Raw genomic sequence first — 26,854 nt, 5'->3', positions numbered from 1 at the left:
CTTCTCTGGAGGGGTGGCCTTCTTGGTTTGACCCATGCCCTCTCCAAGGGCGAGGAGGAGTCCAGAGAAGGAGCCTTTTGTTCCAAGCTGCCAGTTCTTCCACCGCCCCTATGACTCCAGGGACCTGCCCTGCTCTGCGTGGGCCCGCAGAAGCCCGGCAATTTCCACATGGGCGGGTGATTTCAGAACGATGGACAAAGCTGTTTGACCAGCCTACAGGGGAGAAAAAGAGAAACCAATTTTATCCTGTCTACCTCCCACCCCAGAGAGAAAGAGTGAGTTGGGAGTAGGGGTACCCACAGGGTGCAAAGTCAATTCCAAGTATCCAGAGACCCTAAGAGAGGAGATTCGAAGGACATGAGGACCATGAGAAACAGACATTTGCGCAAAAACAGCATTCACTCTGGGAAATCTGTGCCAATGGACATAAAGAAATGTTGCTTCATTTTTGATCCTTTCATTTTTAATTGGAAAACAGAGAAAAGAAAATAACTGTCATTATTCCCTAAAAGTAGCGTGTCACTAATGACAGGGATATGATCTCAGAAATTGGTCTGAGGGGATCCTGTCCTTGCGCCAATGTCACAAAGTGTAAGCACACAGGTCTGGAGAGCACAATCCACTGGACACCTAGGCTCTGTGGTCACGCCTATTGGGACTACCTTCGTCTATGTGGTCAGATGTTGACCAGAATGTCCTTAAGCAACACATGATGGCACATGGAGCCAAATGAAAGTTAGCATTTTGATATATTTCCCTCCAGTCTTTTCTCCTATAAAATTCACTACTGGTTTTTAAATGGGAATGATAGTACATACTAATTTTGAATTTTCTTTAATTTTTACCTTACCATGGCATCCCTTGAGAATTTTTTAAGGTTCTTACACAGTCATAATATATAGTTTTCCTTATTGGCTGTATCATATTCCGTATCTTGTGGAACTGCTTCTCTTCTATGGGAGATTTCTGTTGTTTGCATGTCATCACCAGAAACTCAGTGCAGAAAGCATTTTCCCATTTCTAATTATTCCTTAAGGGCCAAGGCGTAGAAGTAGGCTCACAACATGGGAGGACATGCACATTTTAACACCCTCAAGCACGATACTATAGTGCTGGCTACACCCCCAGCAATGCAGGGAGATGCCAGGCCCACTGTCTCAAGAAGCTCAAGAAGTTCCGAAGGGTTCTGGGGAGGCCTGCCGAGTCTCCGACAGATTGCTGAGGTGAAGGGTGATTCAGTGGATGCTGGACTTGGTGAGGACTTGTGAGTGGGCACAATCTTGTAGCCAGAATTGTGATATATGAAAAGTGCCGAAAGCCACTTTTCTGTTAACTCACTTGGAAGCAAAACTCAAACTGAGGGTAATAGTGATCCTTATTTAACTTAGTGTGGATATGAATATTTTTACATTTTGCTGCATAAATATTCATGGTTTGATAATGTTGGGGACATCCGAGACTCCATTAGATTGTCTCTACGGTTCATGGGGAGATCTATTTCCTATGATGGGAAAAATGCACAGAGGCAGGTGGGAAGTAGTCACACTCAGTTTTGAACTCTCTAATTTTTTCTCTGTGCAGGATGGAGTTTGGATGCCGTCGGGACTCCATACCATGTAAGTATAATGCATAACAAAAAGTCAAAGAAGCTGGAAAAGAACAGTGAGCTTCAGGGAGAAGATGACTCATGTGTGTGTGTGTGTGCAGGGAGCAGAGGGAGAAAAGGCATTTTAGATCAGACCCCAAAGGACGGCACATGGACTTCACAAAACATGTAATTCTTTCCCTGAAAAGGCCTCACGACCTCTGTACTTTCCTTTAACCACCCTGTATATAAGTTGGTATTTGTGGGGTTATTTAATCTCCGTCTCCACTGAGTCAGGCCCTGGATCTGGCCTGTGTTAACAATAGAAAACACAGCCCAAAATGGAGTCCTTTGTACCAGCCTCCACCCAGACTTAACATCTGTTATAATTTCAACCTCTCCCCAAAATATAATTCTAAACCAATCAGTCTGAAGTTTCCCAGTCAGCGCCCACGAGGTCACCTGCATGATAAGAGCCCCTCCCCTCCACTGTCTTCCTCTTGTTCCACCTTCTTTCTATTTTGTGTGAGCCTTGCAATATCTTGCTGCCTGATTCACAAGTCACTGAAAAAAGCAATTAGATCCCTAAATTTGTGAATTTTTTTTTAACACATTTTCCCTGGGCCCAGCATGGACATCCCAGCCCCTGGCCCTGCGCCTCCTGTCTGGTCAGCACTCAGTGAACACTGTTGAGAGGGGCTGCTGGATGGTAACAACGAGGTATTTGTTTCAAGTTGATGAAGAACCTGAGCAACCTAAATCCTAATGAGTATTTTCTGAGATCGTGCAAATGTGCAACAAAGCAAAGATTTCAACAGATTCATCTTGTTGAAAGTTCCCCAGGGAGGGGCTGGGTGTAGTTGTGTCTTTCCCCCTGCACTCTGGATTCCACGGCTGCGCTCTGTCACCCTGGGGCTGTCTGTAAACATGAAGATAGTGTGATTATCCTTATTATGGGAGAGATGCTCAGGGCTGTCTCCAGGGAGAGCACCTGTTCCAGCAGGGCCATCTGGAGAGAACAGCCTGTGTCTGTGGCCCCTGCAGGCAGATATGGAGAGGCACTCCATTCAGCTCAGAAAGCATAGCTTGAAAGGCCGGGGGAGGGCCTGTCCCTCAAGTGTTGTCTACCACAGCCCCCAGGAACAAGCCCGGGGGTAGCTGGAGTGGGAGGCAGGTGTGGCAAGTCCCTGCTCGGCCACCCTGTTGGCCTGCAGACAGGGAGGGACCACGCAGCCAGCAAGCCTGCCTGTGTGTCTATGTGGGGTCGTTTTTCACTATGAAAAGGACTCCCCGGGAACACACTATGTATCAGGCAAAGATGAGCAGGGCAGTCTCTGCCTTAAGAAGCTTTCAATTTGATGGGTCCATTTGGAGAGGTTGTCCTTCAAAAGGTGAGCCTCTGGGGTTCTGACCACCTCCCTGTAGCATCCCTGTCCTGTCACCCTGGCAGTCCCCAAGAGGCTGGGTGGTAGATTTCTGAAATTATCTTCTAAACCTTGGGAATATGCCTTGCTGGCTGTTCTGTATTTATATCGACCTCTACAGGGTGGTAGGATGAGAGAAATCAATTTCAGGACATGAATTCTTTCTCAGTTTCCAAAGGAATTTCCAAATAATTCCTGCATCTAGGCCCCCATAGGAAAGATGAATACTGAAATGATAGGGTGATGATGAAAAGAACCCCGCCCTTCAATGTAAAGGCAGGGTGCAAAATTTGGTGTCTGGCAGGTCCCAGCCAGCAGTTTCCATCACCAGCTGGAATCTACCCAAGTCACCCTCAGGAAATTTGGGTGACCCAAGAAGGCAGCAGATTACTAGGCCATGCTGGAGTCCAGAACCACCCCCCATGGGCCTACTACCCAACCCACCTTATTACCTCTGCTCACCAGGTGTCCCCACACCCTCACCACCTTCTCTACAGCAGGATTCATGCCAACTCCCGCTTAGTAGTCCAGTTCCTCCCTCCTAAGCTTTGATCACCCCTGAACTGCTGACTCAGTCCAGGACCCCAAGTCTAACTTTTCCTGTCCCAGTGCTCACCTGAGCTGACCATGTAATCCCACCTGGATTTCAGCACTTGCTTACACCAGGGTTTCTGTAATGAGAGGCTGGGTCAGATAATTTGTATTTCTTCACTGTTTCTGTGTGTTGTAGAATATTTGTATCATCCCGGGCCTTTATCCAAGAGATGCCAGGGGCACACCCCCAACATTTGTAACAAGTGAAAATGTCTTCAAACATTGCCAAGTGTCCCCTGAAGGGCAAAATCACCCCTGAATGAGAACCACTGGATTAAATCAAACACCTCAACCAGTTTCTTGTTTAGGGGGTCAGCCTCTGATTGGCTCCCCTGATTCCAGACCTATATCCTTCCTACGCCCTTCAAACATAACCTGCAAATACCCAGGTTCTTACTGGTTCAGTGATGGCTGTTCCTAGAGTCTCCTCTGTTCACCATCTGTTACCATCAACTGAGCACTTCCTTCACGAACATTAGCATATCTAGGTATGGCCCATGACCACCCCCATTTTATGAACTGAGCATACAGGACTCAGCATGGTTAGGTGAACCCAGTTTCAGATGCATGAGACCTTAAAGTCCACGCTTCTAATAATCTACCTGTCTGAGTAGAGTAGAGCCCTCCCGTCACAGCTGGTCCTCTACCTCTTGAAAGTAGCCATTGAGCCCTCTCTTATCTGGGACTGACTTCTGACTCTCAGCCTGTTATCCCAGCTCTCCAAAGACAGGCAAAGCAATGTCCTGCCTGTCGACATGCCTGCCTCACAGGCTTCCCTGGGCAACAGCTGTGGTCGCTGCCAAGAAGGCCCTGGGTGGGTTCCAAATAAGAGGCTGTCTACTTCTGCCCCATGGTGCTCATTAGCATGGATCCCTTTGTCGGACAGCACATTGAGCACATTGAGCACATTGAGCACATTGTCTGGAAAAGGTGGCTCTTATTTCTAGCAGCCCACCACTGTCCCCACAAGCATTTCAAGAGGGTCTGTGCTATCCAGCCCAGAAATGACTCTGGGTGTACATCTCTAGGGTGCAAATGTGGCTGGTAAGATGTGGCACAGAGCTCTCCCTGTGCAGGGAGGGCACTTGCTTCTGCACCCCAGGCCTTTGTTCCCTCTCAACTGTGGATATTCAGAATGTACAGACAGTGGGGTAGATGGTGAGAGAAACTGGTAAAGGGGGTTAAAAAGTAAACACTTTCAGTTATAAAATAAATAAATTCCAGGGGTACAGTGGACAGCATGGTGAGGATAGTTAATAATACTGGATTGCACATTTGAAAGCTGCTAAGAAAGTGGATACAAAAGGTTCAGATCACAAGGAAAAAAAAAAAACTGTAACTCTGTTTGGGGGTGGATAATAACTTGACTTATGGTATGGTCATTTTCCAGTACGTACAAATATCAAATCATTATGTGGCACACCTGAAACTAATATGATGCTGTATGTCAATTGCAGTTCAATTTTTAAAAAGAATACATAGAAAAGTGTGCTTCGAGTATTCTAGGATCAGAATTCAGACTTGAGTTAGAATCCCTGCTCTTGAGGGTCAGCAGCTGTGACCTTACAACAGACACATCAATGCTCCAGGCCTCTGTTTCCTTGTCAGTAAAAAAATGGGGGTCGCAACATTTACCTTGCTGGATTATGGAGAGTATTAGTGAGGTAATGTTTCTATGAGTACCCTAGAAAGAGAACTTACTGTAATTATCAGTGATGGGATCCTGTCCTGACAATGTATCTCTAAAGAGTTGAGGGGTTCATTCACTATGGCACTATGGCAGACCCTCTACCAGCTACTGGGGATTCAGGGAACCAGAGATTTGGACCTGGGAGGTGACGAGAGTGATAGGTGTGGCCTTTGAGAGTTTGGGCTTAGGAGTTTGCTGGAGCTGGGTGCCACTAGCTGTGTGTTCTTGGGCATGTCACTTAAACACTCAATGCTTCCATGTGTTCATGAGCAAACGGAGTCAACCTCATAAGGTGGTTACAGGATTTTAATGAGGTAGCCAAGGTAAATGCTAAGCACACTGCCTGGCACAGAGCAGAGACTCAAGTGCTTCAAGCCTTCATTATTGTCATCACCATCACCATCACTGTCACTGTACAAGGAGCTAATTGAAGAAGCATTGTGTCCAGCATTGCAACTTCAGGCAGGCTGAACTGATGAAATGGGCCACTTTCTAACATGGGTCACTGTTGGTGGGTGGACACAATTTGCCCTTGGCTCTTTCATGCAGCCTTTTAAGAGTTCCCAACATGCTTCCTGGTCCAAAAGGCTGCCTCAAAGCCCATATGCTGTTATTGCCATGACCAGATGAGGCTCAGAGGCAAGGCTTGGCCTGGGTATATCCCCTCAGGATACTGCAAAAGTCTTAGGGTTTGGGGTTTTTAAACTCCAAGGCTCTAAGCATTTACCAAGGATCATCTCATTAAAATCCCATAACATCCTTGTGAGGTCGATTCTATCTTCACTGCCATATAACTCCTTAAAGTTTTCTGGCTGGCAAGGCCTTTTTCAGGAAGGGAAGTGAAGCACCTACTTGTTAACCACCTATCAGTCTCACCTTGTCAATTAGGCTGCTGTCACAGGCTGGATGTGCCAGAAGCAGCCTCACCATGTCGGCATTGCCATGGTGACAGGCCAGCATGAGGGCCGAAGATCCATCATGGTCTTGCAGGTTGACATCTGCCTGGCAGCTCAGTAGTGCTTGGACCATGTCCTCCCGGTCGTGGCTAACTCCCAGCATCAGCGCGGTCTGGCCTCCCTACATGCAGGGCACAGGGTACGCTGAGGTCGCTGCTGACAAATGAAGGTTCCCCACTGCCCCAAATATGCTCAGGAAAGGCTTCCCCAGAAAATGACCCTTGATCTGCATCACCTCCTGCCCAGGGTATGGGACACATCCTTCTCCACCCAGCAAACTTCTACTCCTCTTCCAAGATAACTAGTCAAATGCCACATCCTCTCTAGAGCCTTCTATCAACTCCCCAGCATAGGATTAATAACCCAGAGCTTAGCACATGGGTGTCAACCTGTCAATCTCTCTCTTCCTCGTGGACTGTCAAATTTTTGATGGCAAGGACTAAGTCTTTTTCATCTCTCTCTCCCTGATACCTAGCACCAAGTATGTGCTGAGAAATAGTAATAAAGATTATGTGAAGGGTTGACTGCACCAAGACCACGGCTCCTTCCTGCCCGCCCAGCCTAAATTCCTCCAGGACGTCTTGGTCTACTCTACATACTGCTGATATTTTCAGGGTAGGAATACCCAGAACTTTCTTGTCTCATCAAGACCTCTGTTTGCATAGTTCTGAGGTCATTTCTAACCCACAGCCATTGACAATGATTTTACATCTCTGTGACTACTGGTGGACCTGGCAGTGCGTTAGTCAGCAAGTGAGACAAAGCTCTTGTGTTGTTTCCCAGGGCATGACCCTGGCCATGTCCCCTGTCCTCCCTGAATCTTAGTGGTTTTTGCTTTTCCATAAAAATTAATATAACAACTTATACTATATACCTCACAGGGCTTTTTTGGGAATCAGATGAGATGTAGCATGTCAGTTTAATAATCTATGGTAGTCATTTTTTTTTATTACAAAGTGGTCATCATTTCTCACAGCTCAGCTTTCCCACAGAAACACATAGTCCTCTCATATGTCTTGATTATATTTTGTTCTCATGGATCCCCTGCATTCCAGGCAGGGCAAGCTTGACTATCTGGGTGTCAGGCTTTAGAAGGTTGAGAAAATGAGGCAGACTGTTTTCTCTGCTTTCAGATCCTCTGTGGCTGAGCACAGAGTTTTACACGGAAAAAGCGCCAAGGACATGGGTGCTGATGTGTTAACTGATTATAGCTCCAACCTGCAGCCACTGATGGATTATGTTTCCCTGCTCAGAAACCTGGGATGTAGCGGAAAGAAAGGGGATTTGCAGCCACAAATATCCCAGCTCTGCAATTACCCCTGTGAATCCAGACAAGTAAACTTCTGTGTTCTCAAGAGATACCCCAAAACCTCTGATTTGCTTTGCTCATGATTAAGGTGAAACACCTGTAGGGGTCCCCCAGCTGAGTCAGCCCGCAAGGGCCTTCTCAAGGAGCTAACAATGGGAACACTGACTAGAGTGCAGACGGAATCTGCCTGGTTCTGACTGAGACGTGGATTACAAGCTCATTGACCTCTCTCCCAGTCTGTCTGGGTCTCAGAAATCTTTGAGGAAACCAAATGCTCAGGCTCTGGACAGATACCATTTAGAGCACCCAACCTTCTTAGGTTAAAAACTACATGAGGGGCCTCCCCAGTGGCGCAACAGTTGAGCGCTGGGTTGCAAAGCTGCCCGCATCCTCTGCAGCGCCAGTTCAATCCCTGGCCACTGGGCGAGGGTCCCACAAGGCACGCAGACCTCTCCTGTCACCCGCTGCTCCCCTCAGCAGTGTACTTCGTCAGTCTGCCTGTTCTGTTCCCCACTCTGGCTCTGGTGAATTCTCTTACCCTCCTGCGCTTCTGACTGTACCCAGTGCTTGTATAAATAAATAAATAAATAAATAAATCTTTAAAAAAAAATAAAAAAACTCGACATGAACCTGCATGTAATTTCTCACCGTCCTGGTAGAATAAAACTGGGCAGCCCTGCATTTATCAAGGGGAGTTCTATCCACACCTCCTACCTGAGTAGCTTGGATGTTCACGTTTCCTTCTCGTAAGAGCCTCCAGACAACAGCCATGTCTTCATCAGTCTCCGCAGAAGCCAAGGGAGTGATCATCACGGGGGTATAGCCAGCTTTATTTTGATGGTCCACACCGCAGACACCTGCAAAGAAGCAATGAGTGCAGGATATCTCCCAAGGGGGAGAGACTCTGCGTTAGCTATCTCAGCGGGGCGCTGTCTGCTGGTTAAAGGCCACAGAACAGAGCGAAACTCTCTACCGTGATGTAATCAGCACTTTACATTTTTCGTAGCCTTTAAAACTGGCTACTTTTCTTTACAAGTGTTATAGGTCATCCAGCAAGGAAGGTCCACAGCAGAGTCAGAGATAGCCAAGAAAGTCAATGAACATGATTTGATTCCTCAAATGGAGCACAAGACATTATTCCATTTTACAGATAAGGACGCTGTAAGATATTCCATTTTACAGATAAGGACACAGTGAAGCTCCATCAAGTGCCCAAGTGAAGTGGAATCACAAATCCATGAAGAATTGAAACCCAGTAGAATCGGCTCAATGTTAGAACTATAGCTTCACCTTTCTTGATGATGTGGGAAGCAGAAAGAACTTTAAGCTATTGCTATGTAAGTTCCATTCAAGTGAAGAGCCTCATGCCTACTTGAAGGAATTTTGAAGACCTGTAAATTTACTAGAATTTAACCTAGCACCCAGGAGTCATTCACCTGCTCGCTCATCTCACATATATATTCACTCAAAACCTATTATGAACCAGGAACTGGCCTAAGTACTGGGGATACTAAAAGGAATGAGACAGATTAGAATCCCCTTTGACAGAGTTACCTGAGCTCTGCTGCGTAGAAAGGACAGGCAGAAATCATCTAGAGAAAGTGTTCCCTGAAAGAGAGTCCCTGTACAGGAGTTCCCCAGAAGTCTTCTGGGGAGCTGAACTGAGTTGTGATGGGAATGGTGAGAAGTAGCCAGTCATGAGAAGAGTGCCAAAGGCCCCAAAGAGGGCAGACTCGGTGAGTTTGAAGCCATGTGGCTGGAGTGGCGGGCAGGAGGCGAGCATGGTGGTGGCACAGACGGCACAGGCAGTCAGAGTCAGGGCATTCGGAGTTCTTGAAGGCCAGGTTAAGGAAGCCCCCTTCCTTTCTAAGAGCAAGCCATGGCGGGATTTAAGCCAGGGGAGGCAAGATCCAAGTGGGGGAAAAGCTGTTGGATTCGGAATTCAGACTTCCTAATGCCCATTTAAACTCCAACCCCCTGGCTTCCTAAAATAAGGCTTACAGATCTACCCCAAATTGAATTATCCTTTCTGCTTTTCCCACACCTGTTCTATTTCATCTTCTTAGTCATCTGAGCTTGACACATCAGAGTGCTCCGGCTCCCCTACCCCTCACAGCCAGTCAGTCGTGAACTCCCGGATGACGTTGTACCCATCTGTTCTTACTATCCTCATCCACTGAAGCCGTCACCTCCTCTCTGCGGACCCCTACCCAGAGCTCCCATCTATTCTGCCTCCCCCTGCCCTTGATCCCTCCACTAGCCCACTCCTACCATCCAATGAACCTTCACAAAGAATGCCCCTGGTTATGGTGCCCCCTTAACTGAACTCCTCTGGCGACTTCCTGGTGCTTCTGAATACGCTTCACATTATTCTGCCTGGCACTCAAGGTCCTCTGAGCTGGGGTTTCAACTTACCCACCAGCCTTAAATCATATCCAAAACCCAAAGCCTTCTGGTATCCAGTTTTCCTTTCTCAGTCTCCCTAGTGTTCTCTCTTGGGACTTTTCTCTGCTTGCTAGACCCCTATCTGCTTCAGTGCCCCTTTCCTGCTCTCAGAACTGGACATAATCTCACTTCCTGCGAGTCCTGAAATCATATTCTGTACCTCTCCCTTATGAACCACTATCCTGCTCCTCCCTGACTACCAGACAGTAACCTCTTGGGGAACAGAGAGGCCTCCTACTTGGCTCACCTTCACATCCCTAGTAGTAGCCAACATGGACTTCATAATTAACCCCCAAATATCTGATGCAAGATAGATGAATCAAATTGGTTAAAAGTGGTCAAAAGGAGCCATGACCTTTGTTGAAAAGTACTTGTGAATAGAGTAAAATGTGACCGTTCCTAGGGGCTATTGATATGGCTCTGGAAGTGGACAGACCAAATACAAAGCCTGACTCTACCACTTATCAGCACTACGACCTGAGCAAGTTTTGTAATTCTCCAAGCCTCAGTTTCACCAACTGCAACACGAGAAATATACTACCCATACCACCAGAGTGTCGTGAGAAATTAATGATCAATAAAGGCAAAGTGGTTTAGGTCAGTTCCTAGGATACAGGAGTAACAGCAAAGGAAGCACTTGCGGGAAAGAAGTGTGGACAAGAATTGCCCTTCAAGGAGGGGCCCAGCCCGCAGAGGTAACCAGGTCTGACCTGTCTCCAGCAGCAGCTTCACGATGGAGAAGTTGGAGTGGGACACACTGTAGTGAAGGGCTGTGTTCCCATTGCCATCAGCCAAGTTGACGAGCAGCTTTAGGAAGTGTGGGGAGTAATGCTGAACCCCACGGAGGTAGGCGGCCACCACGGCAGGGCTGGATGACTTCCGGCTGGAGACTCGGAACCACTCTTGGCTGATGGTATTCAAGCTTTGCCTCTGAAACATGCAAAGATTCAGTTCCAGAAGGTCCCCTGACTTGGGGTGCTTGCCTCTTCTGGGAAAAGCCAGCTTTGGAGGCTGCCACCTTTCTCCTTCCAGCTCCCTTCAACTTCCATGTGATTTCCTCCTGGAGGGCTCAGAGTTGGTCCGCCTGGGAATGCGCAATGGATTTTGTACTTTTGGGATCAGCCCCCATATGAGTAGGCAGGATTGCAAGAGCAATGCAATTACCAGTAACTTTACTAGGTTGACGGTCTGAACCCAGTGTGTCGTCACATCCCCTGCACGCACAGGAAAATGGAGACCCTCCCTCTCACACACATGTAGCCAGCCTACATTGACCTTATCCAGGAGCTCCCAGAACTCCAGCTTGTTTTTAATAGGCATAGCTGGAGAGTGACAACACTTCACTAATGAGAAGTGCATGCTAGAAGTTAAGATAAACAATGTATTCAATTTATGCTTGAAATAAAGCTCCAACAGCTGTGCTTGAATTATCTTCAGCTTTTAAGCTTTACAAGGACCTTCAGAGAAAATGCATTAACAACCCACAGCAGGGCCCCTCTCTCTGTGTTCAGTGTTCAGCTCCTTTGGAGCCATGAATGAGGAGAGTTCCTGAGTCAATGACATCAACTCAGTGGGTGACATGACCTAAGTGTTTTAAAATGGAGCACGTTTGGATTATTTGAGTTGATAATGAGAAACTATGAGGATGTGATAATCAGAAGTTATTTTATACTCACTCTGGAACAGGCACTGGATTTGGAGTCACAAAAGCAATGTCCTGGCTCAGCTGTGTGACATTGTAAGTCATCTGCCATTGTGAACCTCACTTGTCTATTAAATGGGGGTGAGAAAAAGGCTGGCTCCCTAAATGCCCCTCGCTCTAACTGATGAGGTCCTTGTGTATCCTGCATCTTTAAGATGAGGCGGGGGGTTCCTGTGTTTTTTACCCTGACACTACAGAGGTGCTGTCAGGTTTTCACATCCTGGGATTGCTCTTCTGGGCAGAAACAGTAGAATCTTTCTGGCTGAAATACTTTTTACATGCTATTGCCTTTACCTACAGAATCTTTAGGAGAATCACACATTAAGATCTTAATATTAAAGAAAACAATGGTGGATTTTAAAAGAAGAGCTTAGAAATAACTCAGTTTCTGTAGTTTGTTTAAGAAATAAGTCATAGGACTTCGATCAACATCCATATCACATAGCATTTCTTTGACAATTTGGTTATTTGCCAAATCAGCTAAGATAAAATAATGCAAATGGGCTAGGATGAATTGATTGTTTTTACTCCTAAGGTTCTTCTATGAAGAAGAACAAAAAAAAATTTTTTTTAAATGCTTGCAAGTTGTTCCACATACAGCCTTACCAGCTGCTCTGAGAATTCAAGGAAATGTGTTGGTGCTAGTATCTCTTGATCAAAACCAAGAGTCCAATTGCTATATGTTTAAACTCTGTGGACCATGAAGGAATTAAGGAGCAAGCAGATATATTTTCTTGTTTTTGGTTTCTTGACCCATATGTACACTTCCGGAAAAATTGTAAAAGCTACAGAATTCAATGTGAAGGCTTGAAGGTAATGGAGACCTGCTGTCCACCACCCTCACTTTATTAACAAAGCCCTGAGTGTCAAACTGACTTTCCCAATATCTCACAGATGAACGGTCCTGGGAATGGAACCTGCAGTCTCTAATCCACAGGTTCTTTCCACTGTCCTCACTGTTCCACCAAGTCACGATGTAATTTGGAACCTAAGTCAGAGTCTGATGACATTGGGTGCAAGGCCTCATAAGACATGGAAAATGCCTGTGAGCCCAGCCTGCTTGCTTGTGCATGGCAGTGAGTTCCACTGTCACCACCTGATTTGCAGCCTCAGGCAGAGTTTGAGCACCAGAGGAAAGGGACTCATGCGTGCATGCTCACACTGCCGCCTAGGGCAAGGGACCAAGTCACCCAGTTGGAACTAACAGTTCACCAGTTTGGAAATCTTTACAGGACAATGACAAATCAGAGTACCAAGAGTTGGTCAGTGGTGCTCCCGGTGTCTGGCAGCTGTTGGCTAAGGGCCTGGCATGCGTGAAGAAATTCTTCAGAGGGTTTATATCTAAAAGAAAAAATAGGTTCATACTTATCAGCCTCCATATTGATAAAGGAAGGTTATTCCACATCTTGACTTTCTTTTTTTTTAATTAATTTATTTTTTATTTTAACATTTATCCTTTTTTTTTTACATTTTTAAGACAATATTTTCTTCCCCAACCCCCTCAGATTGAGTCCCCATAGAATTTCCTTCCCCAAGGCACCCGTGCACCATCACCACAGTCCCCTGTGCTCCTCCCTCCCTCCCTCTCACCACTCTTCCTCCTGTAGTATGTCTCTGGTTTATAATTGTCTGGTTTTGCTTTGTTGTGTTTTGTACTGTTATTATTTTTTTTTTTACACTGATGTCCTATGCGGTTCCCCTATATTCCTTTTGTAAGTGAAACCATCCGATATTTTTCTTTTTCCTTCTGGCTTATTTCACTGAGCATAATTCCTTTTAGCTCCATCCATGTTGCTGCAATGGCATGAGTTTATCTTTTTTGATTGCTGAATAATATTCCTTTGTGTATATGTACCACATCTTCTTGATCCAGTCATCTATTTTTGGGCATTTGGGTTGTTTCCAGGTTTTACCTATTGCAAATAGTGCTGCAATAAACATAGGTGTACAGGTGCTCTTTTGAATCACTGTTTTTGTGTCCTTTGGGTAGATCCCTAGTGCACATCTTGATTTTCATTCTCTTCTTTTACTTCTCAGCAGCTCAAACATTCAAATTGGGCAACTTTCCAGAATAAGAGGCATTCCTCAGAACTATATGGCATCCTGAGATGAGGCCTGGTTTCTGAACTCTTCTCACTGCCTTGTTATCCTGCTGTTTTCAGGGGACAGGGAAGATCACCAAAGCATTCTGGGAGCCATAGGCAATCCCTGACATGCTGGAGAAGGAAGGGTTATCTTTCTGACTTGGGACCAAGTATTTTCTGCCTGAATGACTTGAAAAATTCAAAGAACCCAATCCATGCCTGCAAATTTCTTCACATTATCCTTTTATGAAGGATAATGCACATGCTAATAAAGCTCAAAGGAGAATCAACTCAGCTGAGGTGCTTGTAATGATAAGCACTCTTCCAGTGTTAGGACAGACTCATGGAGCAAGAAGCTTAGGCCCTAAAATCAGAGACCACGTGGAGAAGGGATAAGTAATCAATTGTCAAGACGCCTAAATTGGGGCTTTTCTTGAATTGGTCATTGAGAACCTCCACTCACCCGCCATGTCCTTATAGTAGGGCAGTCCTGCCGACCCACCTGACTCAGGTACCATTCACATCTCATCATTCCTTCAGCAACCAGGCTGGGGATGGTGATAATTGTACTTACTATTCTTATTTCTACCATTTATTGAGAGCCTACTATGTGGCAGGCACTGTGCTCGGCATTGTACTTTTTTCCTATTCAGTACTCAGATTAAACCTATCGGGTTGCATTTCACCACCTTTCACAGATGAGGAAACTGAGGCAGCAACAACTTCAGTACCTTTTCTAATGTTACTTAGTGGCAGACCTAGGATTTGAATTCTGGGGTGTCCAACTCTTGGGCTACACCACCTCCCTTACCATGAAGCCCAGGGTTGTGTCTGCATGGCTCATGCGTGGGCAGGAACCAGAAAGGGCTTGGGTTAGAATCCCCACTCTGCTTATGATGTCATTTAACTTTGCTAAACCTGTTTCCACGTCTGTCCAGTGGAAATGAAAATAATTTTGACCTTGCAGGTTTGTTGAAAGGATTATGTAAGATACACATGTGACCTTCACATGTCCGGTGCTGGGTTGGTGGTAGCTTTACATGTGGAGCTCAGTCTATGACAGCTTGTCCCGTGAAGGCAGGTGTTACGGGTGTTTAGTTCAACCTGTGCCCAGCACCTGGCCTAGACGAGACAATCACTACACATTGGTGAATGGATGGATGAACAAATGAACAGTGGATTGAAAGAAAGGGTGATGAACATTCTTGCCCTTTCTCAGGGATCACTTGTCTCACTGGCACCCATCCGACTCACCTCTCGGCCTTGGGGAGGGGAAGTTCTTCTCTTGGTCCACTTTCCTGGCCTGCACTGCTGGTGCCCTTGGGGAGGCCCTGCCCCTCCTGGCAGCTGGGGTGGCCATCCTTGCCCGGCCTGTGTTCTGGGCCATCACACTTCTTCTCAGCCTCACTGTCAGACAAGTCTTCAGGGGAGCTGTCCTCACCACTGGTCTCCTCACTTGAGGTGGTCTCGTAGCTGGGGAAGCAAACACAGGTCACTCGTTCTGTGCTTCCTGCCCAGTGCCCATGTCAACATGTGTGAGAACTAAGTGGGCTTTAGCTGCACTTCCCAGCTTACTAACCACATTCTCCATTCTCTGCACCCACGGGACTGGGTGACGGGACTCCTAGGAGTCTTGGATTCAGAGAAACATAGAGCAAGAAGATCTGGCTTGAATACCAGGGGCTACTGGGGGGAAGGGATAGTCAATCAAGCTTTTTGCAACACACACACATACAGCTTGTGCCCTCACTGCATTCAGATGATACAGGCAATCCAAGGTTCTCACAAATACGTTTGCTTCTGGAATTCTGATGACCGTTCAAAGCAGGGCTCAGATTTAGACAAACAGCCCTCTACCCCCATCCTAAGTTCTCTGAAATGCCTGAGAAATCTGGGTGGTTGTGAGTGCTCCCTCCCCCAGTAGCCTCCATGTTCTAGTTCAACTCACATTTGATAAAGGGTGAATCACCTGTGTCTGCTGCCAGCAATACTCCCTGGAATATGTGAACAGGTAGGAAACAACTGCTTTTCTTGCCTGCAGCCTATTTAAACTACTATTAGAAATAGTCTAAATTCCTGTACCCCATCAAAATTTGAGGGTATGGGCCAAATATTTGGCCCTCCCTGGCCATGATCCTCATGTTCAATCAGCTGCAACTCTAATGAGGTGGTAGACCAGAAACTGTGGAGAAAAGTCTTAGAATATTTATTGACCCCTCTGCCAATGGTCAACAGGAGACCCCTGATGAAGAACACTACAGTTCAGATGAAGACTTCAGGTTCTGGGCCACTACACCAGCCACGAGACCGGGGGTGGGGGGAAGCAGTGGCCATGGCTGCCACTAACTCCTCTAATTTCTATCTCTGAATGGTGGCCCCTCTGTAAGGCCCCTGCGTTCACCATTCACCGGCATTGCAAAGCCAGCTCACATCCTGTTTTGTGTAAATCCCACATACTTCTTCCTCTATTGTGCTTTTGTGATTGAGAGTGAGAGACATATTATATTTTCCAAGAAGTTCTCATCTTAAAACTACTCCAGGGCCTCCCCTGGTGGCATGGTGATTGAGCGCTGGGCTGCGAGGCTGCCCGCAGCCTCAGCAGCACAGTTTGTTCCCCGGCCACTGGCAAGGGTCCCACAAAAAAAATCCAAAAACCTACTTCCATAAAAACTTCACCTGCAAGTGCATTTTCATTCATTCAACAGAAATTTATTAAGCACCGACTATGTGGCAGGCTCTGTTCTAAAAGGTCTACCAAAGTCCTTGTCTTGAGATTATATTCTAGTAGGGAAAGGCAGAAAATCAACTTATAGACAATATATTCAGATAATGATAAGAATAATAAGTAAAATAAAAGCATGTCATGGCATTCAGAGACGGGAGAGGGGGCTACTTTTTCAGAGCAGGAATTCCTAACCTTAGCTGCACATTAGAGTCACTTGGGGCTGTTTAAAATTCCCAAACCTGGACTATGCCCCAGACTGGACTCTTCAGGGAAGGGACCCAGCATTGGTACTTTTTAAGGCTTCCCTAGGGTTTCCAATGTGCAGCCAAGGCAGAGACCCACTGAAGCAGAGCAACAAAAACTGAGGACAAGCAGAAGACTTTAAGCTGGACTTTGAATCCAGAAGCCACTTGGACTTCTGGCCTCAGTGAACACCAAAGCCAGGACATAATAAAAGCAGAGGATCCAAATGCAAAGTCCCAAATGGGACTGACCCCAGCATGTTTAAGGGAACGAACATGTGTGAACAAAAGGGATGAGGCAGGCTAGCGTCCTGACGTGGACTTTGCAGGGCAAAAGGCACAGTTGGGGCACTTAAACAGAGGAGAAATAGGTCTTGCTTTAGGCTTTGAGATTAGGCTGACCATCACTGCACACGAACTGGTAAAAACTCAAAATACAATAGTTTCTCCTGGGGCCACAGTGTCTGATTCAAAAGAAGTGAGAGCAGCAATTCTAGGGCATTCCATTTCATCATGGCTGACACTTCTAGTGCAGAAGCTCCAGTGACGTTACCCTTGTTTGACCCGAATGAGCAGGGATTCTAGCCACTGTGGAGCGGCCTTCAGGTCAGAGGCTGGGCTGAATGCTCCAAGCTTCTACAGCATCCCACATCTCCTTCTCTTAGAGAATCCTCTCCCACATCACATATATCTGCACTTGTCTTTCCTCTGCTCAAACTGTGAGCTAAAGGCAGGGACTATGAGTTATTTGATTTGTTTCATTTCCACCGCCTGACACACTGTGGGCATTTAATAAATGTTTGTTGAATGACTGACTTAGAGAACATTCTAAATCAAATGAGCTGCTCTCTAGAATATATAAGGTTTGGTTTGTGTTCTGAGTCAATAGACATGGGTTATTTTTCTTTGTCTGAAAAAAACAACAACACTGATTTGGTTTGCAGTAAGTTAGTTAAAGAAAAAAAAAATGAAAAGGACAGTCTGATGTTCAACAAATTATGGGTTTGTCCTGCTTTCAGAGTTGTGGTTCAGATTAAACATCTTCCTTAAAGGGCCCATGCACCCTCCAATATCCCAGAAGCCACCTGGACTCCTGGCCTCAGGGAACACCAAAGCCAGGAGATAATAAAAGCACAGGATCCAACAGACCACCACAACTGGCAAGGAGCCAAACACATGCAAACCCAAAATGGAGTTTTAAAGAGCCATTGAGATTAATTCCCTTGAAGAATGAAAACCAGATGTCCCCCCGAGGAAAAGAGAGTGCTAAGGACAACAGTGGCAGAGGTGGTGTGGAGGACAGGCTGGGCTTCACGAGTGATGCTTACCCACCGTTAACCCCAACAAACTGAAGGTTCTTTTTGGTCCCATTACCTCCTGCACGGAAGCCATAGTCTTTCTTTTTCATTATGGACTTAAGGCTGGTCGATGGGGAGATCTCTAGGCAGACACAATATCACAGGTTAGCATGACCTTAGGGATGCCCCAGAATACAGCAAAACCGTGGCTCTTGCTTTGGGCGGGGGTACAGACAGAAGGTGTGCGAAGTTAGAAAGGGACAGAGAATTAGATAATGTCAATTAAACATTTTGAGGGGTTTTGAGGGTGCCCAGCTTACTGGTCAACATCAGTCAAACAGTCTCTGTTCACGAAGTCCTTCTACATGGACAAGGGAGCAATGGACACTCTCTCAAAAGTGTGGGTGCCTTTGTACCCCTGTCTTGTGACTGGAAATCTGAGGCTCAGACCTGCTCAGCAAGTGGCAGGACTTCAGTCCCCCGACTCCTGGTCCAGCACCCGCCAATGCTGGGGACACCTCAGTGGTCCTTCCTGGCTCACAGGCCAGCTGACATCTGTGATGTGGGGTGGGCACAGAGACACATGAGCAAGAGGACAAGTCTTTTGCTGCACTCAAAGGGCCTGGAGGCATTTACCAACAGGCAGGACTAGAACTAGCCCTGAAATAATGAGAAAGCAGCCAATTTGTGATCTGAGGCAGGAAGCTGACCCACAGGCTGCTCAGTGAGCAAAGCAAAATGTGGTTCCACTTTACTCAGCACAGAGGAGTGTATGATCTGCTACAAGAGGAAGTGCCGCTCACCCAAATGGTGGGTTTCAACAAGAGTGCTACTCAATTGTGTGCTGTTTGTTGTGTGTGTGTGTGTGTCTCTGTGTGTGCGAGTGTGTGTAAGAGAAAGAGAGAGAGGAGAGAGAAAATATTCAGGAACTATTTCAGGTCTCAATGGAATATTCCTCCAAAATTAGGCGAGAGGAAACCTCTAATGTGCAAGAAGCAGAGAGGACACAGAAACACAAGAGTTCAGGAAACAGAGCAGCAGCGGACATTTAGAATACATCCTTGGCCCTAGACATTGCCTTTGTGCAATGCAGGTGAGAACTAGGCACCCCTCTGTGTGGACGCAGTGCAGCAGGCTTGGCAAGTAAAGTGCGGGACTGGATGTCAGCTCCCACTTACCTTCCCTGGTTGGCATCTTTGTGCCCTTGCTATCTGTGCAGCTGTACACATGTCCCTACCGTGAGTTCCAACCTTAGATCAAGGACAAGAGTAGGGATACTAAGCCTCCATAGTGACATAAATCAATTTTTATTCCACTGGGTTCCTGGCATTGCAGAAATCTTTAAAAAAAAAAATACTCATGCAACTAAAACCCCTTTCCCTTTGACTTGGGAGGTGAAGGAGAAAAGGTTTCCTGTCTTGGGCACTGGTATTTACCCATCGGTGGGGAGGAAGAGGGAACCGAGGCCTCCTTCTGGGGTGAAGCTTGGGCTGAGTAAGCAGACAGCAGCAGGTTGAGGGAGCTCAGCAACTGGCTCTGGATGCTGCTGAGCTTGGAGGCAGGTTGCTTGATGGCGCTGGCCAGCTCGGGGTACCCGTGCTCCAGGCAGCTCCACTGTTCCTGCAGTAGCTCCTGGATCTTTTTAACATAATGCCCAATAGTGGCATCTGTGGGTGAGCTCGGTGGCTTTCCTGGACTCTCCCCTGGGCTGTCTGAACAGCCCTCCTCCTTCCCTGGGGGAGGGGTCTTTCTGCTGTCCCTCCATGAAGAGTCTCCTGCTTCTCTGGCCAGAGCCTCAGCTCCCCCCAGAGGGCCTTCCTCCTGCTCAGAGCCTGCTTCCTCGATCCTGAGCTCAGTGGAGAAGCAGCGGTGCAAAGAGGAGGTGAGGACCATGTCGGGTCCCTGTGGCAGTGACAGCTGGGGTGGCGGTATGAGTTCTGCAGGGCTCTGATCTCCTCCTTTATGACTGTCCTGCCCCCACAGGAGTCCATTCTCCTCTCCTCTGGCCTTCCAGCTTCCCAATCCTGTGCTTCCCAGAAGATTGACCCCAATGCTCTTGTCACATGACTCCCTGGTCAAGATGCCATGGAGAGGGCCAGTGTTGACCACGGCATCTGTTTGGCCCTGGGCATCTTTGGTGTTCTCGTGGCCGAGTTTTGCTGCCAGTTGAGAAATGGTGCACTCTAGCTCTTGAATCCTCTGCTCTCTAGACTTGATTTCCTCCTGCTGCTGCTGGAGGGCAGTTCTGACCCGGGCCAGTTCCTCAGTTCTTCCGGACAACTTGCCCTCAAGGTCCAAGAGCTGCTGTTTCAGACTGGAGATGCTTCTGGGGTCCATCCTGCTAAGGCCCAGGTTTTCCTCTGAGACCTGGGTATCAATGCTTCTCACATCTACCTCTATAGGTGGTGGGGGTGGGATCTCACTGATGTTGAGCTCAATTTCTTCCAGCTCATTTTCCGGGATGGGTGATGGCAGAGGTGGGGGGCTCAGTGATGGGGAGCCAGGGGTGACCACCACTTCTGCTTCTCTAATATTGAATTTGTCTTCTGCATCCTCTAGAACTACAAGTGCACTCTGAGATGAGAAGGGAGGACCTGGGAGAGAAAACTGATTTGGAACCTCTTCTGTACTCTCTGAAGGCTCAGCCCCCTCCTGGACCAGCTCTGGAATCCCTGGCACCAGGTCTCCAAACTCTCTGACTTTTGGCTGGACTGATGCTCGTGAGGAGGGGCTGTGAAGACCTACAAATCCTTCCGCAGGACCAAAGGCGCCATCACAGACACTGCCTTCACCCTGAAGTGGAGGGAGTGTGGGGGGATTGGAGTGGAAGCTCGTGTCCTCTGAGGCCCTGTTTTGCAGCAGTGTGGCTGGCATGCTGGATGCTCTTAAAAGTTGGGGTCGTCCACTCCCAGAGGTGAGTTCAGTGTTCCCGGGAACGGCAACCTCTAATTGTTTGGCAGTCTCTGCCAGCAAGGCCTTCCTGTGGTAGCTCATCTCACTACCACCAGCACACGCTTGGGGGGCATCACCAAGCGGCAGAGACTGGGCTCTCTCCTCTGTCCTGAGTAACACCTTCCTCGGTGCCAACGGCGACCAGTTTTGGTGGGGAAAAGCAGCATGGGGGTGAGCCCCACTGTCAGGAAGGCTGAAGTTTCGGGGCAAAGTGCTAAACTTGGCCTGCTTGGCCCTTCTGTGGATAGGGATCCTTCTGATGGTGTTCCCTTTCTCGATGTCGTCCACATACTTGAGGAAGTCCAGGTCTAAATGAAAGCCATATGGGGTCTCCACGGAGTAAGGGTGGCTCTTTGGAGGATCTTTCTCTTCATTCCCCTGAGAAGACTGGTCTTTGGCTACGAGACAAGACAGGTTAAAAAAAAAAAAAGTATAATGTTAATAAGAATTACAAGCCAGTGAGGCCTAATGTCTGTGATTTTGACTTCATGCCCCCAGATGAGACTTTTCCTAAGTGCTGCAGTCTCTAAATTATGCTGAAATGCTCACAGTGTTTTCAGTTGTGCTAAAATGTCATGAAAACAATGTGTACTTAGCCCATGTCGGCAGGAAAATAGGCAGAAGGAGCAGCTTCCATTTTGCAGTACGCCATCCCAGTGACTTCTGTGGAATCTGTCTGTGAACCAGCAAAATTAAATTGTCTCATACTATTGTTCTGGGCTGGAATCATGCAATTGCTGAGCTGAAGTGGCTAGGAATGAATATACGTTCATCATACATCTCAGAGTGCACTTGTAGTAAGAGCCACCCTTACTCCGTGGAGACCCCATATGGCTTTCATTTAGACCTGGACTTCCTCAAGTATGTGGACGACATCGAGAAAGGGAACACCATCAGAAGGATCCCTATCCACAGAAGGGCCAAGCACAAGTCCTACCCATGATCTTTTCCACCTGAAAACGGCTTAGTGCTTCACAAATGTGAATTTCATTTTCAAAAACTCATGCCAAGTGAGGAAATACCACATTTTTTCACAGACTGGGGAAAAGGTGATGAGAGAAAAGGGCCTTTTAACATCAAAAGGAACATTGGCGCACATCCTTGAAGACTTTCCGGGGTGCCCCAGCCTATCACGGGACGCAATGAGAAAATGTGATGATGGGAAAATTCCCCATCACACCAAGCTACCATCTTATTGACTTCAACAGAGGATGCCAGAAACAAGTGAGGCCTTTGAATATTTGAAGTCCACAGGGACTTGTTTCCAAGTAGCTTTTTCTTCAGATTAAATAGTCTTTGTTCCTTTGATGTTCCTCACGTGAGAGCCCTTATTATCTGTCTCTCTGACATTCTGCTGAACATGCTTTGAAACTGTCGAGCTCAAGAGAGAACAAGGATGGAGCACACAGAGGACAGAATATGGACTCTGGAGTCTGGTGCACATCATAGCTCTGCAGTCTCAGAGAAAATACATAGCCTCTCTGTGTCTTTTGATCTATAAAATGGGAATAATCTGGTAAGACGAGATTCTTGTGAGGATTGATTAATTAATAATATAAAGTGCTGGGCCTCCCTGGTGGCGCAGCGGTTGAGCGCTGGATTGCGAAGCTGCCCGCAGCCTCTGCAGCGCCGCTTGGATCCCCGGCTGCTTCCTGGCCACTGGAGGAGGGTCCCGCATGGCGCGCAGACCTCTCCTGCCGCCCGCTGCTCCCCTCAGCAGTGTACTTCGGTCCTTCTGCCTGCTCTGCACCCCTCTCTGGCTCTGGTGAATTCTCTCACCCTCCCACGCTTCTGACTGTACCCAGTGCTTGTATAAATAAATAAAAAAATCTTGTATAAATAAATAAATAAATCTTTAAAAAAATAATATAAAGTGCTTAGAACAATGCCTAGCACATGACAAACATCCAGCATGCACTCAATATCATAGTTATCATCTTTGGAGAGCCCAAAACACTGAGGCCAGAAGCCCTTTAATGGAAGGTGATTTTCTGGATACACAGGAGGAGACCCACAAATTTGTGCTCAATCAACTGTTTGGTTCTAAGGGTAATAAATCTTGGGGACAAAATGATATAACGGGAGTAATTCAGTTCATTTACCTGACCCACTATTAATTGATCATCTATGTGTTGGTTGCTAAGCTAGATCCTAAAGACACAGAGATGAATCAGTTATGATGAATCAGACTGCTGACAAGGCCAAGGTGACAGAGGATGAAGATCATGGAAGGACAGCAGTAGGTGAAGAGAAGATATAAATGAAGTGCACCTGGGGCCCTCCTGGGGTTGGTTTCCCTCTATGGGTGATGACATACCAGGACTGAGCTCTTCCCACTTGCCTCCTGACCCCCCTTCTTCCATCTGGTGCCACATGCTTGTCAGATGGCCCTTGTGCTTGGGCAAGTGTAGTTATCTCCAGAGAACTAAATACACTAAACAGAGCAGACTAGGCACATAAAGGCTGAACTCACAAACGCTGACACAATGGAACCCACCAGCCTCAATGCTAAAAATGGCAGGGTCTGTGGACAATCCCAGCTAGAGCAGGGAACAGAGGCAGATTTTGGTCCTGATCCACAGATGGGCCTCATTGGTTCCAGAGCTTCTGTGCTGGCAGATACCTGGACTTCATACTGCTAAGAAGTAAATGCTTCTCTAGCACCCAGAAAGTTCTAGATAATATCACATTTGTGCATACACATTTTTTTTTTTATAGAGGCACACTGGCAGTTCAGTAGCTTTCTCAGCTCATTGCTTGATCTCATTGGCTTTCCAAGCTTCACTGAGCAATACTTGTAGGTTGATTGGTCCACTCAGCAGCCTCTTACATTAGAGTGACAAGCCAAATCTGAGAGGATGAACTCTGTCCAAAGTTATAGAGAGAACAGAAGCCAAAGAACTCTCCTTAAAGCATTATTTATCTGCTTATTGACTCGATTCAGTAGAAATGTGCTGATTTACCTAGTGGCCTCTGGGAGCAGGTCCAGAGTACAAATACAATAGTAGCATTAAATAAGAAACAGCAGATTCAGGGGGTAAATCTTCCACAGGGGAGATGAGGAAATCAAAGAAGTCTGTGACACTAAGCAGCTACCAGAGGGGTGGGTTTCATAGCTCGGGCTAGGACATCTTTGTCTCAGTATCTCTCTCTCTCACACACACATTACACTGCCCTGCCTGCCATCTGCTGCTCTGTGTGCCTTCTCTTCATCCCAGTGCAGAGAACACTGGAGCTTGAACAAGGGAGCTTGTGCTGATTTGCTGGGAGACCTACACTCACACTAGCTCTGCTTCTGTTAAGTTTACCTGGGGACAGGGATGCAGGAGCTCAGAATTCTGGGCATCGAGCCAGGGCAATAACTACTTTTGGAAGACTTTCTGTCCAGAATGGACTTTACATGGGCTAAGCCAATACATGGCCAACAGGCTGGATTTGAATCCTAGCTCTGTCATCTACCTAAGTGATTCTGGGCAAATTATTTAATTTCCTTAGGTCTCAATTTCTCTGTAAAATAACAATAATAAAACCTAGCTTAGAGTTGTTGTGATTGTTGGCAGTAATGCAGTAGAGAACAAAACACAGTACTTGACCAAGGAACTGAAAGGCAAGGAGGGCTTGGTTCTGAATGGGGCAAAGGAGGATTCACAGGGGATGTGCACTTTCCCTGGAATATGTACCTCTCTGTTGGGAGTACAGCCTCAAGAGGGAGGGAATGAGAGTCCCAGTAAACAGTTCTGGAAAAATGGAGAAAATGAGTCAGGGGAGAATAAAATTAGAGACTCAGAGTTACCTAGACTTTTCTGTAGAGTTGTTCTGAAAGCACGCCATCTCACAAGACCCTTGGAAAGGACCTATAAACACAGGCACCAGCCTCAGAGTAACACACAGACATGAGAAAGGGGTTAGGTGGGGACAGGAAAGGATGGAGGTGCCTCAGTAATTATCTCTGAGGAATGAAGTGAAATGTGGCAGGTGAGCAAACCGATCAGAGGTACTTAAAGTGAGGGGGAAAAGTCCAAAGCCTCTATTCAGTTTCTGAAGGAAATGTGAAAAACAGAAACTAGAAAGTGGCTAAAATAAAGCCAGAAAGAAGGGCAATTAAGTGAACCTCTTCAAAAAGTCCAGACAATGAGGACAGAAGCTTTTCCCTTTTCTGCCTTTATTTTGTGAGGTGTGCAGAGGAACAGGGGGAGGAAGCTGAGCAGGGAGGGCAGCTGATTACAGGCCCCCGTGGCATGAGGGAATGAGCTGGTGTTCTGTGGGATCACTTCCAGGGAAGCACTGAAAAGGCCGATCTCTGGGGAGAAAGGCAGACTCTTGAAGAATATGGCGACTGCATTTGGAAAGAAGGAAGAGGCAGGACTGCAACTGATGTCTGGTCCCTACATCCTGTGCCAGTGAAATCCATGTGACTCAAAAAGGGATTGTAGGTTCTCCTGTTTCCTGACATTTGGTGATCTGGAAAAAATATTTTATTAGAAGGAGATCTGGGCCTCCCCTGGTGGCGCAGGCGGTTGAGCGCAGCGCTGTGAAGCTGTCCGCAGCCTCTGCAGCGCCGGTTCGATCCCGGCTGGCCAGGGAGATACACACATGGCGCGGCAGACCTCTCCTGTCTTGCCCGCTGCTCCCCTCAGCAGTGTATTCCGTCAGTCTGCCTGTTCTGTTCCTCGCTCTGTCTCTGGTGAATCCTCTCACCCTCCTGCGCATCTGGCCTGTACCTCAGTTCTTGTATGCATGAATAAATAAATCTTTAAAAAAAAAAAAGTAAGGAGATCTGTGTCCAGTCTATGACCTTCAACAAGTTTCCCAGGGAGATGAAGAGGGGGGCACTCATGGAGGCACTGATTGTGCTAGACAGTTATTACTCGACAACTTGACATCCATTGTCTCATTTAGTCCTTTACCAGCCCTATGAAGTAGGCATCAATGTCTGCTTACAGAGGAGAGTGATAGACTGTCTGCAAAAATAATCACAGTTACATCCCATCCTTGAGTACTCTCCTCTCACACTGACCATGGACTTGGACTTGTGATTTGCTTTGCTCGGTGGGTCAACAGCAAATGTAATCTAAGCAGAGACTTGAAAACTGCTTGTAGTTGGGATATGTCTGTTTTGCTGTGTTAGGAACCCTTCTTTCACCATGTGAACACCCCCCAGCCAGCCTGCTGGATGATGAGAGACACATCACCAACTCATCACCGGCACCCCAGGTCATATGCAGTCAAACACCACATGTGAGGGGGGCCATTCTAAACTATGTGGCCCCAGTCAAGACACCTAGAAGACCACAGACCTGCGCACAAGTCTAGGAGAGATCACCCAAACAAGAATACTGGCTTGCCAAACTATTTTTGATTTAAAAAAAAAGCATGTCTTTAAGTCAATACATTGTTTGAGTTGTCTGTTACACAGCAAAGCTAATGGGTCCATGAAGGGACTGAGTTAAACGACATGAAGTTAAACGACAGACAGAATCACACAGGCTTGAATGGGGGGTCCTTTCTATTATTACTGCTTTCCTGGGTTTTGAGGTCCTCGTCTGTGAAATGAGGATAACGAATGGGGGCATCCTACTCTCTACTTGGCACGTGGAAGAGATGAGAAAGCACTCTGAAAATGATGCAAATCCAACAGAAACATAAAGCTTCTTTCTCATTCCCTGCCACCTGCTACTGTTCAGGCCTACAGTAGTACATGGTCATCCAGCACCACCTGTTTGGGGGCTGTCACCTGTGGGCTCCCCTAGGTTATTGCCAGGATTTATAGTAACCCACACCTTCCAACCCAAGTGCTCACTTTAGACCAGAGAATACAAAGCAGTCGCCTACCATCTGTCTTCTCCAT

General features: G+C 46.9%; 1 protein-coding gene across 1 annotated transcript; it reads right to left on the bottom strand.

The window, feature by feature from the left end:
• Positions 1 to 108: 108 nt before the first annotated feature.
• On the bottom strand, positions 109 to 26,854 carry KANK4 (KN motif and ankyrin repeat domains 4; the record flags this gene model as incomplete). Its single annotated transcript, XM_084242363.1, has 9 exons — positions 109 to 213; positions 6,170 to 6,370; positions 8,273 to 8,415; positions 10,714 to 10,933; positions 12,959 to 13,046; positions 15,044 to 15,262; positions 18,085 to 18,196; positions 19,491 to 21,404; positions 26,839 to 26,854. 9 exons carry the CDS (start codon positions 26,852 to 26,854, stop codon positions 109 to 111), a joined length of 3,018 nt encoding a protein of 1,005 aa, XP_084098489.1.

The sequence above is a fragment of the Talpa europaea genome, assembly GCF_964194135.1.
Source record: "Talpa europaea genome assembly, chromosome: 9".
In the NCBI taxonomy this organism is placed as follows: domain Eukaryota; kingdom Metazoa; phylum Chordata; class Mammalia; order Eulipotyphla; family Talpidae; genus Talpa; species Talpa europaea.
Note: the sequence above shows the minus strand (reverse complement) of the source record. Positions and strands in the feature narration are given on the sequence as shown.